Source organism: Stegodyphus dumicola, chromosome 7 (assembly GCF_044657685.1).
Source record: "Stegodyphus dumicola isolate Sdum_Otavi_A_Nest chromosome 7, ASM4465768v1".
In the NCBI taxonomy this organism is placed as follows: domain Eukaryota; kingdom Metazoa; phylum Arthropoda; class Arachnida; order Araneae; family Eresidae; genus Stegodyphus; species Stegodyphus dumicola.
Window position 1 is genome coordinate 44242576 of NC_140774.1, and position 16335 is coordinate 44258910.

General features: G+C 31.7%; 1 protein-coding gene across 1 annotated transcript in view; it reads right to left on the reverse strand.

Moving 5' to 3' along the window:
* viaf (viral IAP-associated factor) overlaps positions 1–15280 on the reverse strand; it is a 49629-nt gene extending 34349 nt beyond the window's left edge. Inside the window, exons 1-2 of the mRNA XM_035372656.2 lie at positions 15172–15280; positions 8331–8375 (exon numbers count right to left, since the gene is read on the reverse strand). Of these exons, the coding sequence (XP_035228547.1) occupies positions 8331–8375; positions 15172–15246 (120 nt within the window). The 5' untranslated portion in view covers positions 15247–15280. The remainder of the gene's footprint in view (positions 1–8330; positions 8376–15171) is intronic.
* Between the last annotated feature and the right edge of the window lie 1055 nt (positions 15281–16335).

A 16335-nucleotide genomic window follows, 5' to 3' on the forward strand; every position in this document is an offset into this window, starting at 1 on the left:
AATTAAAGCCTAAAGGGCACACTATATTAAATATTAAAAATTATAATAAGTGGAAATAGGGGGTGCTGCAGTTCCACAGTGCTTATTACGAGCCGCCACTGAAATAATGTAATTTAAACTAAAAGTAAACAAATTATGAAAACTTTCTAAGTTTCAAGAGAAATTTTCCAAGTGGAACAAAACTCGAGAATAATAAATTCACTCTATTTCTCTTATTCATTAAATTTTTCTAAACTTCATAAATAAAAAATTTATATGTTTGTAAATAATCATAAATTTCTTTATTTCTTAATATAGTTTGACACTAGATGGTATTTCAACTCTGATAAAGTTTGTAGCCTTACACAGAAACTACTAGAAATTATTTTCATCACTGATTGTGTCATCAGTCAATTGTATTCTTTTTTTAATAATTTTCAATCCTGGGAAAAAAAACAATGCTGTTCATACAAAAGTGTATTTCTAAAAGAAGCAATTATTCTTAGCACAAAAATTCATAATGAGGAATTGCCATTTGGAAGTTTTTTTACAGAAAAAGGTGATTCAGTGAATTTTTGGATTGTAATTTACAATGGATATAGTTACTTAAAAAACTGTTATGCACATGGTTCCCAGAGTTTGATTTCTGAAAAGTTGGCGATTTCTATTAAAGTGGTTACAATAAATAATAATTCGTAAAAAATACATATCTGAAATGTATTTGTGGGCCACACACACACAAATACATAACTGAAATGTATTTGTGGGCCACATAAAATTCCTTTGTGGCCACCAGTTTGAGACTTTAGTTTATATTTAGTTTCAGACTTTATAGTAGACCAGTTTCTGACTTTAGTCTATACTGTAGAAATAAAATACATGATAATTGAAAAAATATTTGTGGGCAGCATAGCTTGCTTCAGGGCAACTAGTTTGACACTTTAGTAAATATTTAGTTTCAGATTTTATAGTAGACCAGTTTCCAATTTTGTAGTACATATTGCAAAAATAAAATATACCAAAATTGAAAAAGATTAAAGCTTTATTTTCATTAATACTGATCCTAGATATAAATTAATCAGGATTTTACATTTAAGGTTTCAATATTACAGACTGGGAAAGTTCTGCTGAAAAATTCAACCTTTTAAATGACTTCCCATACTACAGAAATTTCAATAAATAAAATATTCAGTATCCTTGAATTAACTAAAACAAGAAATTTGCTACTTTTGCATAAAAAATTCATTAAAATACAGATAAATATTTTTATAAAAGATAAAAGGGATCAGGGCATGTTCAAACACAGATCACACATGCAGATCAACATGCTTAGAGCACTAATTTTCAGAAAGAGCCGTCTTCGTTCTTATAAGTGACAATTAAATTAAGGGAATATTTTTTTTAAAAATTGTTAATTTATATGAAGACTCATCTGTACTGATCACTCATAGTATTAAAAATGCTGTAGTTGGGGTGAAAGGAAATCGCAGATTCAGTGTCAGTGCTGTTTTACGCAAAATAAAATTATTAACCACAAAATCAGAAGCATTTATTTTGCAACTCTCCTTTTGATTTGCTCTCAGGAGTCTTGCATCCAAGTTGGTACTGACTTGTTTTATTTTTTCATTCCTCAAGTTGGTACTGACTTGTTTTATTTTTTCATTCCTCAAGTTGGTACTGACTTGTTTTATTTTGTCATGCCTAGACATGAGAAAATAAAACAAGACACAGTAAATTAGCTCTGAAATATCTCCTTGAATTTTACATGCAAAGTTTTATTCCTCCTTTTTTTTTTTTTAAAGCTAATCAATGAACAATGGAACATTTGGAATTTTATTTCAATGGGGGCCTTATAAAAAGTTTGACACTTTTTAAGAAATTTACAACACACGCACAACACAACACATTTTTGTAAAATATTGCAAGCTATTTTAAAAAATATTGTAAGTCAACTTGTAAGATTAATAACAAACACAGTTTGTAGTCACTTCTTTTGAACATCCTGCATATAATTAAAAATAGTGAAATGCTGTAGTCCTTAAATTCCATGAATCTTGAAAAGGATTCTAGATTTAAAAACTTGAATTCTCACGCTTCCTTTCTTTTTTTTATTATTATTGTTTTATAATATATACTTTCTAATAATAACCAAAAACCTATTTCTACTGAAAACTGTGAAAAGATCAGATTTATCAGCATCAAATAGAGGAACTCAGTAGAAAAATCTGATGCGGGCACTACATGACTTCCTTGTATGGCCTATTACATTATACACATTTTTACTGCCTTTCATTCAAACTTATTATTTTGATGTAATTAACCAATCCCTCCAGGCAATTTAAAAACAACATCAAAAACTGCCAATTTTGAAATTAACTATCCCAGTCAAGTTTCGTTGTATGGGAGCTAAACTTCTTCCAATTATATTTTTTCATAACAAGTATAAAACTTTCCCAAATATAAGTACAGCAACCAAGAGACTGCATTAAAAGATTTCGTTATTTACCCAAAATTACTATTTTTTTTCCTTTACATTTGACATTGCCAAAACATGACTATTTTCATCATTTAAAACACTTCTATATTTTTGATGCACTTCATTTAAACTTACTTTCTCGAATCATAAATTAATTAAACCAATTTCATAAGCAAAATAAAAATCACATCAAAAATTGTAAATTTTAAAATTAAATATCCTGGCAGTTTCATCATTTAAAATACTTCTGAAACTAGAAGTAGTTGATTATGACCAACGATTGTGAAATAAAGACTTGGTAAGGACTTTTAAGCAGGGTAAGGGGGTAGGCATATGCATATATGTTTGGTACTGCTGATTGCATTAAAAAAAAAAGCGAGGTGAACAACTAAATGTTATAGCACTCCTATATAGAAAACTTCAATGTTCTAGGACTAATAGCTTTTTAGTTATGCAAGATACATACATACGTACAAGTGTCATGAAAAAGCCACCCTTGAATCCATTTTAAATACATTTTACAACCTGTTTTTAGAAAAAAAGAGTACCTTATTTTATATATTCCATATAGTATAGATGTCATACAAAAAAAGAAATGGTCAAATGAATATTTCTGTTGAAATATGATAACCCAAGTTTTTGTGATTACAATACTTCCTTTTTACTTTGTACAAGGAAGTAAAAAGCAATACATGCAACTTCAGTGTACATGGATCACAAAAGCATTCTGCAATGGCCCTAAATAATGCACTCTTTATTTTCTGGACAGGATTTAATATACCATATATGGTATTTATGTATGCTAACCCTTCACACTCATATTTTACCATACCTTTATCACTGCATTCGTATGTTGACATATAACTACCCTCTTACATCTTACAATTACACTCATATGCAGCCTCTTTTCGCCTGCTAATGGTGTGAAGGGGTATGGGATGGAGGGGAACAATTCAGTATGCTGGAGAAACTTGTTTGTGTCCCATGCATCTTTCTCCACCTTGGCTCACTGCCTGATTTTTGGGACATCTGCTATATATATATGAACTAGACTACCCAAATCCATGTCGGCAGACTTTTTTTTTTTTTTGATAACAAAACATGCAAGCTGGAGAGTAATATGTTCCCATAAAAATGTTTTCATCTTGATCAAATATGAAAAAAAGTTCTGAGTTGATTGATAAAGATAAATACAAGTCCAAAGAGTTAACTCTTGAGCTTCTCTACACTAACTTTGATTTAAAAAATTTTGACAGTTTTTAGGTATTTAAAAAAAATTATCCAACAAAAAAAATTCAAGATTCATGCATTTTTAATTATGTACTTGCTTCTTTTAAATGCATATTTTAAATTTCCTTTTAAAAAAATTCTTTAACCTTCAGAAACAGGGGTGACTATGATTTCTTCCATTTTCAAAGCACATGGGCTAAGGCAAAATATTACGCTTGAAGTTCTTAGAAAGTCTTTCAAAGAGTCTTACACAAAGGATTTGGTTTTCCCTTATTTCCCCTCTTCACTTTCAATGTTCAGAGTGCATGAATCTTATTCATTAACTGAAAATAAAGCTCTGTGATGCATTTAAAAGTTTTAAATTTTCTCATGATTTCTTGAGAAAAATTAGTTTATTTATTTCATGTTATTTCTAGAGACCTGAACAATGTCTAAAATGTCATAAATTTAATTTTGGTGATTTTTTCCTTCACTTCCATAATTTATTTGCTTTAATTTAAATTTTGAAAAATTAAAAATTTCTCAATGAAAATTTAATTTTTTACTGAAGGATAAACTACTCCAGATGAAAAAAAAAATGTATTTTAGCTAAATCATCTACTCTGCATGATGCACTAAAGAGCTGCTTTCATTTACTGTTAAAATATATCAGGAAAATTAAGCTTTACATGAGCTTTTATCAGCAAATTAAGTTTTACATTTTGTCATGCATTGCCCACGAGCTCAGGAGGAAAGTAATTTGCAGAAATATAATTTATAAATTAAATAAACTTCAAAACCAAATAATGTTCATAGTAGGAAATGTTCTAAAAGAAAGGAGAAATTAAAAGCAGACTGAAAAAATATCATAAAAAGTATAAATATGTGTACAATTTAAAAATTTTTTTTAGTTGTCATTTTACAATGCAAAACAGGTGGTTTTAAATTTACAATTATTTAACAAAGCATTTTTATTTACAGAATGTGGATCCCACCAAATAAATTAATATTTACAGTCAATTGACTACAGTTATCATTAATGTCTGAAAAATAATATTACTTGCTAATTTTTAAAAACATAATTTAACACATCACTCAGTAAACTCATATAGATGACGCCACCTCCTAACCTTCCTAAACCTAACCTAGTAGTCCTAACCTTCAAATGACATGTGTACAAAATTTTATGACAATCTGGCATTTTAGTTTAAAAGTTACAATGGCTTTAGTGAAGCAACTTTTGTTTGTTTATAAACAATGGACAAGACAGAATTTCATGTGTTGATTAAATATTGCTTTTTGATGAGGAAAAATACTTTTCAAACAAAGCAATGCCTTGATAAATGTTATTTAGACTCAGCTCCATTGTCAACAATGGTTAGATGTGGCGTGCTAACTTTAAACATGATTGCGCAGACACAAATGATGCTGAACGCTCAGGTCGCCCGAATTCGGCAGCTGTTCCAGAAAGCATCAATAAAGTCCACAAAATCATTTTGGCTGATCAAAAACTAATGTTGTATGAGACAGTAGAGAAGTTGAAGATATTAAAAGGGAGCGCATTCACTATTTTGCATGAATATTTGTCAATGAGAAAGCTGAGTTCAAAGTGGTTGCCATCTTTTCTCATAGTCGATCAAAAACAATAATGCATCGATGATTAGAGTGCTGTTGTTAAAGCGAAATAAACAAGATTTTTTACATTGATATGTGACAATGGATGAAACATGGATCCATTACTACAAGCCTCAATAAAAAAGATTGTCAGGCGAGTGGATAGGATGTAGTGAAAGTCGCCCAAAGTGACCAAAAACTCAAACATCAGCTGCAAGGTTATGGGCCCCGTATTTTGGGATAAGCATGAAATTTTCATTCATTGACTACCTTGAGAAAGGCAAAACCATTAACAGTGAATATTATGTGGCATTACTGGATCGACAGAGTGAAGAATTAAAGAAACAAATGTCTTCAAATGTAAAAGAAAATGCAAAAAAAAAAAAAAAAAGTGCTGTTTCATCAAGACAATGCATTGTGTCAGAAGTTGACGAAAATAATGGTCAAACTGAAAGAACTGCACAAAGACCAAGCAACAAAGGCCATTGTTGAAAAAAGGAAGTGATTTCTCCATAGATAGAAGGCACTGCAGACAAGAAAGAAAGCCCACTCTTTTAAGAGTCCAAACTGAAAGAAAACAGTGTTTTTTTTTAAAAAGTGTCCAAACAATAGTTAATAAATAAAATCCTTATGAAATTTAACAAAAGAAAACTTTTTATATATTTAAAACACACGATACAGGAACCTGCATATAAAACTTGTATACAAAAAACTATAAAAAGTTCTGTCCCTATACAGCAGATATAAAATGTTTTCATTTCAAAAGCACTAAGGTACATTTAATAAACCTATACTTCTACAAAGCACACAACTGATTAAAAGAAAAGAAAATGAAGATACTTTTTGATTATCTGCATCTTCACGAAACATTATGAACTTGTTCATGATGTTGTGAATTGGTTTAAAAAAAAAAAAAAAAACTTTGCTTGGCTATCTTTATGACTCATATGGCTGTTCTGGGTATTTATATATTAGTGCTGCTGCAGCAGAATTTTCAAAATGCGCGGCAAACTCGGGAATCCACATACATGACAATTCTTCAGGGAAACTATGCAGATAACAATTCTTCAGTTTAAACGAGTAGCATTGCCATTTTCACATGCATTCTTTTTGTCATATTAAAGTTTCCAATGATTTTTATATGCAAATTGTGATTTTTTTTTGGGGGGGGAGGGGCTTAAAACATGCATTTCGTGATGTACCTAAAATTGAGGGTAATATTTCTGCTGGATTACGGTATTTTGCTGCAAAATCTCTTAAGTGAATAAATTGCTTAGAATTTGTTCTTAAAGAAAACAGTATCGAGTTTGTACCAGAGCAAATAAAAGCTCACTTTTAATAAGATTTACCAATTGATTTTAAGGATAAATATCTAATTAAAGTGCAAAATATGTATATAATAAATACTTTTTGCAATTGTAAGGCATCATTCATTTTCTTCTGTAAAATATGGTCTAGGGATTGCACTTATTTATATGTTTCCTAATCTATTAATAATTAAGAATTAATGAAGCACTGAATGTAGCACTGAAAGCACTTTTCTAATGTAGTAACATTGGCAAAAAAGTGAATTTGACATTTTTCTGCACTGGCGAGAAACAAATGGTTACTGATCTGCACATGCATGAGGAGAAATATTATTAAGGTACTAACTGTTTTTTTCTAATAGCATGGTGTAAATATTTGATATACTTGTGATTTTACAATGTGAAATATTTATTTTAAGTCTTCCATCACCAGAAAAAAAAAAAAAAAAAGTTATACGGCACAAAGTCCAAAATCCAGACTCGTCGAAACTTCAGTGGTTCCAGATTTGGGATTTTTCCGGATATTAGATCATCAGTTTAAATCTAGTAAGATGGCATGTAGAAATTATAAAATTAAAAATATTAAATCATGATTTATGAAATAATAAAGGGATTGAATTTACAAAAAATAGCTTAATATTTATTTGTTTACCATATTAAACATCTATTTCAATGTAAGTTGTTTAAGTTGCTTCGTTTTTTGTGCTAATACTTTCTCTTTAATAATAATAATCTCTTGTTCAATTACATTGTTGAAGTCGTGTAACTGCCGTTTTGAGAATTCCGATTAACTTGTCCATCGAAATTTTCTCATTTTCAATAACTTCTCTGTCACTTTCTTCACTATCGAAAGCAGTATTTTCTGGATCTAGAACCATCTAGAATACTACAGATTTCGCCATTTATTAATTGATTGATGATTGAGAAGCACTGTCATCGCAATGAAAAATTTCTTATATATCATCTTCATTTGTTACTGCTTCTCCTCATTTCTTTACAAAATCACCCTTTCTTTAAGTGGTTGATAACATTAAATCCACTTTCGTTTTCATAGCAACCCACTGATTTCGATAGCTTTCCGTTAACTCCATATCATTAGAAAATTCATCTTCATTAAAATTTTCCATTTCTAGCCATTTTATTTTAACTTTTTCATCTAACTGAAATAATCTGTCAGCTTTATCATTAAATATATTAAATACAGATATCAAATCAATACTTACTGCTTCATCTTTTAGAACAGTATCCACTTCTTTCAAAAAAGTTGTAAATATCGCCGTAATTGTGTTCTTTCCCGTTTTAAATTATCCATAGTCCTGTTCCACGGATGCCAATATTTTAAAGGATTCGAAAATAACTATGGATTTAATATGAAAAAACACTTTAATTGCAGATATTTCCAAAAAATTTAGAAGCAGTTATTTTTACAGAAACGACAGAATTTATTTTAAAACATAAAACCTAAACAGAGTTGAGTTGTAGCTGATATTACTGCAACAAATATAAAACTTGTCAATTCATGTGTACATAGACATCTGTGTGGTATGTGCATGTGTGGATTCACTGTTATCACATACATACTTGTAAATGCACCAATATATGTCCATTATATCAAATGTTGAAACTGGGTAAGCATATAATAAGGAAGTATGAAATATTTACAAAATTTATTACATAGAAAACAACAAGGTATTCTATATTATATTGGACATAAAAAATAAATAATCAAAAAGCACAAATCTTACCTGCATTATGAGTTTTTTAAAGTTCGTGCAATCACTCCAATATACCTGAAAAATGAGGAAAAAATCACTCAAGTATTAAAAAGGATTAACTTTAAATATCCTACTTACTTTTACACTTCAGCTTTCTGAAGATTGCTGCCAGAGATATGTAGCAATTATAAGGAAATGGATATCACTTATACATACTAAAAAAAAAAACTTTTTATTTCCCATCTACAAAGAGTTAAACTGAATTTGAGCAACCTGGTTTTGAACTTACATGTGAAATTCTCCATTGTCAGATAAATATGACAGAAAATATTTCGGAGATATGTTAACAGTTAAAAGAAAATGACAGGCAAATTATACAACTTAAAAACAATAGGGAAATTAAGTAAATCGCAGATGCATGCAGATACTTACAGTTTTAACATTTGTTAACATAAAATATGCATAAATATCCTAGAAACCATTTTTCATAACTAATATTAATAATACACAATGTTTAAAGTTCCTTATCATAAAAGAAAAGTAAGTATAGGCAGACTATACTTACTTTTCTGAGAAGTGGCAAACAAACTAATCAATACATAGTTTATGAGGTACTTAAGTATTAATGCAATCACCCTGGCACAATTTGGCTATTTTTAACAGACAAAAATTGGATGCAAGCTGATGATTATTATTATTATTGGTATTTATCTTAAGCTAGGAAACATTCTAAACATTTCAAAATAAAAGTACAGTTTTAGAATCCAAATTTTAATTCTTAAATAAAGTACTTATTAAATAATGTAACTCTTAATAAAATCTTTATTAACCCTGGAATGGAGAAGCCGGCGTACAGAGTACGTCAATGCCATCTTTTGGGCTGTAACTTTTAGACAACCCCTTCCTGAATTTCCTCCCTTCCTCTAACCTCCTAGAAACATTCCATGAGTGCAACACATCTGGTATTTCTGGTCAGTCTGGTTTTCGCCTTCTTTCCGAAAGCAGTTAATGTGAGCATGTCGCGTTGGCGAACGCAGTACACCACTCCTTGAAGTACGTACAGAAAGAATATTGTACCTTCTGAAGATTATTTGCATGTTTTAGAAGAAGTCTCAGTTGATGAGGATCACACATTTTCATTTTCCTTCCTCAAATGATGTTTCCCCCAAAATTACGATTTTAGCGATGTTGAAAATGACATAAGTAATATTTAAAATATGAGGACTTTTTTGTAAAAATAATTTACAAAACGAAGAATGTTGGAGGAAAGATTCTGAAAGAAGAAAAGGAAACTTATAAGTGGAATAAAGTTTCCCTCAAGAGCAAATTCACCAGAACGCCTCAAAAAAGTTTGATGAAAAAAGTATTCCCAAGTGCCAAAACTTGTGACAATATAAATGATGAGCTTTCTGCTTTCCAGAAAATCATAAATACAAATATGATTGATGCTATCAAACAACATACAAATATTTATCTCAAATGTAACAGGACTGCAGATGATCTCCAAAACATCTCAAAGGGAAGCATGTGTGATACTAACAGAGCAGAAGTATTGGCCTCTTCAGGAATTTTATTCTTATGAGGATACAAAAAAAAATGTCAAAACTCAATTTGGAGGAAGCATGGGAAAAGATGGTACTGGAATTGAAATTTTGCAAGGAATCAAGGGTCTCAAGCGATTCAGAAACCTGTGTGCTGCTATTAGATTCAACGATAAAGGAAGTGCGAAGAAAAACTGATAAGCTTGCTGCACTAAGAGAATTTTTTGGTACTTACGTATTAACGCAACCAGGCCAAAATTCGCATAAATCGCCAGATTTGGCGACCCTACTTAAGGCAACCCTACGTGTTATACGTAGTTTTTCGTAAAGAAATTATTTTTCTTACTGGTTAGATTGAATGCCCTGAAATACTTTAACTATGGGTATATTTCCATGAGGGTAAGCGCCGTTACCCTCATGGAAAAAATTTGCGAAAATATCAAGGAAGGAAGCATCATTTATTCGGATTGCTGGAAAGGATACAATACAAGTGAGTTCGAAAATGCTGGATTTCTGCATGGAACTGTTAATCACAAATATAACTTTGTGGATCCCAACACGGGCATTCACACACAACATGTAGAGCGCATGTGGGGCTCAGCCAAATGGTGCAACAAAAAACAGAGAGGAAGAGCCCGTCATCATCTTGACTCATACCTTATTGAATTTATATTGCGCCAAGCTCAAGCTGTTAATGGCGAAGACGGTTTTCAATCAGTGCTAAAAGCAATAGCCAAAAGATTTCGGCCGAAAAAATAATTCTACAACTTATTCAAATTCGAAACCGGAAGGGTTTAATTGCTATTTTATATTTTAAAAGAAAATAATATAAAAAACTGTATTAAAAATTATCTGTAATTAATAAATGTACATTTTCTTTCTATTCATACTTTTTTACTCAAACGTACAAATCGCGCCAACCTGGTTGCGATAATACGCAAGTACCAATTCTTTTAATCTTTCAATAAGAACTGTCAAAACTTTTATACACCAGGTGACAAACTCACAATCAAGAAGAAGTTGGAACCCTTTTGCAGGAGATGCTCTTTTATTCAATTCATCCCCAACAAGCCTGCAAAGTACAGTCTGAAAATTATTGCAATTGTAGACTCACAAACATTTTATACATTGAAGCTTGAAATTTATTGTGGCAATCAACCCCCAGGACCTTACGAGGCTTCTATTTCAAGTATTGAAAATTTCAAAAGGCTAGTTGGTGCGTATGAAGGTTCCAACCGTAACCTAACAACCGATAATTGGTATACAAGCTACCCGCTAGCTCAATATCTTCTTACCAAAGGTATACCACTTGTAGGCATGCTGAAAAAAAATAAAAAGGAAATTCCAAATGAATTCCAGCCATCAAAAACAAAAGAAGTTGGCAGTTCACTCTTTGGTTTTCAAAAGGATATGACAATTGTTTCATATGCAACGAAAAAATAAGTGTGTAATACTGCTCAGTACTTTACACAATGATGACAAAATTGACCAGGAAATGAATAAACCTCACATAATCCTGGATTATAATAAACGTAAAGGCGGAGTTGACGCCATAGACCAACTTTGTAGTAATTTCACTGTCTCACGAAAAACCAAGAGGTGGACAATGGCAATATTTTTTGCACTGCTAAACAAACATAGTGGGCATAAATTCGCAAGTGCTCTTGAACTTCGCCAAACCTGACGCAACCATCAAGTTCAGAAGACATTTTTGAAAAATTTAGTTACGTCTTTGATGAAACCACATCTTCAGAATCCTCTAAAAATGCCATTTCTCCTGTCGCATTTCAAAGCTAGTATGAGAAGGTTGGTAACAACATATTCAAGACGACAAAAAAGAACAAGGAACCACCTGCAAAAAAGATCAAAGGATGTTACGCTGAGTGTGGTAGAATGAAGAATAATTACACTACCATAAAATGTTTGGAGTGTTCTAAGTTTACCTGCAAAAATCATCTGGGTAAGACAGTACAACTTTACAAACCCTGCTGCAGTGAACAGGGACAATCTGAAGAGGATTACAGTAGCAAAAGATTTTTAAATTTTTCATTTGTGAAATTTATTACTTACCAAACTTTTCTTTACAGAATATTTATAATTTGTAAATTTGATTTATGATCTTATAATTTTCATACAGAAAATAACATAGCATACTATATAACTTTAAATTACATTTCCAGTGCATTCCATTTTTTGAATTAATTAAAAATTCATAATTTTCATCTTTACTGCTTTTTTTTCTGTTATTCTTTAACTTATATTCTCTTTACTTTGACGAATTTCCTTATTAATGCAATGTATAAGATTAACTAGTTTCAAATACGAAGCAGAGGCCTGAAAACTGCCCTGGCATAATTACGTACGTACCGCCCCTCCAGCTGCGGGTTAATGGATACATATTAAAAAAGACATTTTCCCCAAAATACTTCTATAATTGTTTCTGCCCTTTCTCCCTGTGTGCATAGCGTTTTACTTTTGTTTAAAAAATATAACAGAACTGCATAAACTCAGCATTGCACACTGGCTGTTTACTAAATGTCATCGTTTCCTTTAGTGATATTGTAGCAAAATATTGTATTCCTTCAGAAATTTTAAAATTGAGTTTAAGGGGAAAAAATCATGACTTGGAAAAATTGTTAGAACTTGGAATATCATAAAAGGAATATACACAAAAATACTGGCATTGTTTAACTGAAGAATTCTTAGTTGCTTAAAGTATGGTTACGTGCATCATTGTCAAAGTTAGGTACATTCTGAAAAACCTGGCAACTTCTGAGAAGGAGGCTGCAATAATATACAAGTACCTTTTATAATAATATATGTAAGATATAACAAAATATGATAGCTGCTTTAAAAAAATAATTGGTGACCTCAGAATTAACATTCTAGATTTGGTGATCTTCCCCTAAATTCATCTGTTCTCCCAAATTCAAGATCTTTTGACGTTATGTAACACTACTGGAAAAGAAAAACTAATATTAACCAATCATAGCTTGTTTCTAGAATCGCAACTACTCTGGTATAAATACCTCTGGCGAGCTTACCGCATCTTAATTTCTGCGTTATTATTCTGCTAGCTTCTACCTTGCTAATAACTCCTCACTTCACTTCGGTCAAATGCCTGCATCATTCTTTTCAAGAAACCTGCTTTCAATCTGCTTGATGATAATTTTGATATGAAACAAATAGAAGCCTGTCCAATCATTAGCTAAAAAGATGTGTCTATCTTAAATTGCATGACAAAACAAAGTAGTTTGAGTACTATTCAGATGCCTTTTCTTTTAGTAAAAAACAACAACAATACAATGAAATACTTAGACATTAAGATTTTATTAATTTTGAGCACTTTACTGTTATATACTGTATACATATACATATATGCATATATTTCTACAAATTTAGTCTAGTTGATAGATGAATCATAATTGTTTCTACTCTTTAATATATTTGCTAAATGCAGTTTTATTTAGCATGCATGAATTGATAGGTTAAATAAACATATTAAGTGAATTTTTTTAATTAAGTCTTAAAGAAAATTAAAGAGTATATAGACTAGTACACATTAACTGGACAGTTAACAGAGTCATAGCTAGGGTTTCTAGCGCCCAGGGACAATGAAGATTTTGCACCCCCTACTGCTTGCCAAGGATGGAAAACATTTAATTCTAAAATGTCGTAACATCAGTTTGGTGCCCCTTGGATTCTGCGCCTGGGGACAGATGCCCCCCTCTAGCTATGCCCCTGACAGTTAAATTTTAAAGAGGATTACTGTATTTTTAAAGATAGGATGAAATAGACACATCTGAATGCAACTTTTTAAAAACAAAAATAGGAGAACAATCACCTTATGTGAAGAGATATTGGGCTGATCATAGTACAACTTGATTACAAGAACAAATGGTTATATATTTATAAATTAGCTTGTACACTTGATATACATAACTGGAAAATTAAATTTGGAATATGCAGACACAGGAGGTTCCTAAGCAAAAAGACTTGGGAGATTTTTGCACTGCACAGAGGAACCATTTCAAAAAAATTCTAAACTGACTTAAATTCACTCAATAATATATGATTCAGGTTATTCAAGTATTTATAATATGATTTTGATGTAAAACATTTTAATATTTAATTAAATATTCAAAATTTTATGTTCACTGGTTAATTTTACCTTTTTCTTACATTTTTAAACCAAAGAAATCTTAGGCTGGAAAGGAAAAGTTTGATTTATCAAATACTTTTAAATACACTGGAAACCAAATTAATTATTAATGAACATACCATTGTGTGGATATATACCATACACTGATATAAAACAAAGTTAGCTGACTGAAGTTTAATTAAATCTTCATATGAAATTCTATAAATGTCTGCAATAGTTTAGGACAGAAATAGATCAAATAAAATGCAGTAAGAAAAATAAGAGTGAAAATCACTTGAAAAGTAAAATTTGTACAATTTTAAGTTTCCTTAATTCAACAAATTTCATTTAGTACTAAAAAACATTTTCATTAGTAATGGCTAGAAATTAAAAAATTTGAGATGCGGTGATCTACGGAGACACCATAAGATGTGATGTAAAACCAGGGGAATTGGCATCTATGGATAGGGGCTGGTTTGCTTTATTTGAATATGGCAAAAGCACTTAAGGGCTGTCTCCCTAAGGGTAGGGATGCCTTCGTGGAGGGCTTTCTAAGGGAACTGGTTCATATACACATTATCCATGGGAAAACCTACAATGCCCATGCAGCCAGCCCATTCACCAGGATTCAAACCTCGGAACCACCAGCGTTCAACGACTGTTCGGTCGCTGGTGGGTTCTATGGATATGGAAACTCAAATATTCCACTGAAAACCAAAATATAAGAATTTAATAGTTTTAAAAATATCAAATATGCTCAATTTGCCTCTTAAACATTTCAAAGACATGAAATCGAAGAGATAAACTGGCAGATGGAAGCCAATATTATTCCATAATTGATAACGTTTAATTTTTATTACGCGCTAATTTCAAACAAAAACAGCTCCCTGCGCATTAAGAAATAAATGTTATGATCTTTCGCGATATTTAAAAAATGTCATCTGAAATTCAAAGATATAGGTACTATTTCTAATACTAAAATAAAGCGAAATAATGATTTGCATAAGTAAAATCTTACGATTCACAACAAAGCTAAAGAATTACAATGATAATAATTATTTTCAGTCACACATGAAATGTATTACTCAATAAGAAATGAAAACTTTAGGTGATAGAGTACTATGGTTTGATTAATATGAATAACACAGAAAGTATAAGAGACTATATGGACAAAAAACACATTACACACCGTTGCTCGTGCTTCTTTCCAGTTGAACGGTTCCCGAAAAGGAATTACTTGTAGTCTGCTCGGTTTTCTGCGCATTGAATAATCTTCTTCTCTCTTCAATTTACTCTCAATTCAATAGCATGCCTCATCCAAAGCATTCGCGACGGCGAGAGCTACTAGAGTAGCCCTTTGTATAGCCTTAGTATTTGCAACTACATGGATGCTTTTTAAATTTTCTCAGCAGAGAAATCGCAGATTTAAATCTCAGTAGAGAGTGCCGACTCGGAAGATATTTTCTCCGCTACTCCAAAATGCTTGATTGACCTTTCTCGCGATTCTGCGGTAGACAAGCATATTCTGCTACTAGCTTACAAGAAGGCTATGCCTAAGTTTAGGCAAGCAGATTAATGAGAGCTTTTTACCTTTATGAAAGCCATATTGAGCTTTCAGACTAATTCGGCTAATCTTTCGGCCTATGTCTTCTGTTATCCTTGCTGAACCTACCATCAACGACCTAAAATTCAACTCACAACGTACAAAAAGTTATATTGCCAAAAGATCTTTTCCATTTGTACATGGAATGCAAATGGCTTGTACAATAAAATCCATGAAGGTACGGGATTTTATAGCAGAGCACTATCTTGACGTGTTTTTAGTCTAAGAGATTCACTTTATCCCAGGGCGAACTCCCAAATTTGTGAATTATGACATTTAAGGCCCATTTCCACCTCTGCGTATGCGTTTCTCCAATCAGCGAGCGAATTCACATTGATTGACATCTGATATCCGGTCGATGTGCGGTCAAAGATTAGATTGTATTATTCAATTATGGCAAAGCACGGGATGCTTTCGTGGAGGACTTTTTAAGGAAAACTGGCTTGTATACACGTTACACATGCGGAAAAACACGAAAACGTCCATGCAGCCAGCCCGTTCGCGGAATTCGAACCTCGAACCGAATTACCAGTGTTCAGCGTCTTTACCGCTCGGCCACTGCTGGGCCGTGCGGTCAAAGAATATGTATATTTAAACTCAGTCGCTTAAAGGGATTTCCTTTAATTTATTGCTATTATATCATAAAGCTACTAATTTATTTATCTCATGTTTCTCCTCAGAGGCAGTTCTGTGCCTCTGTGTTGTGATGCACGTGTTACTGTGCTAGCTGAATGTCATGTGAACTGTTTA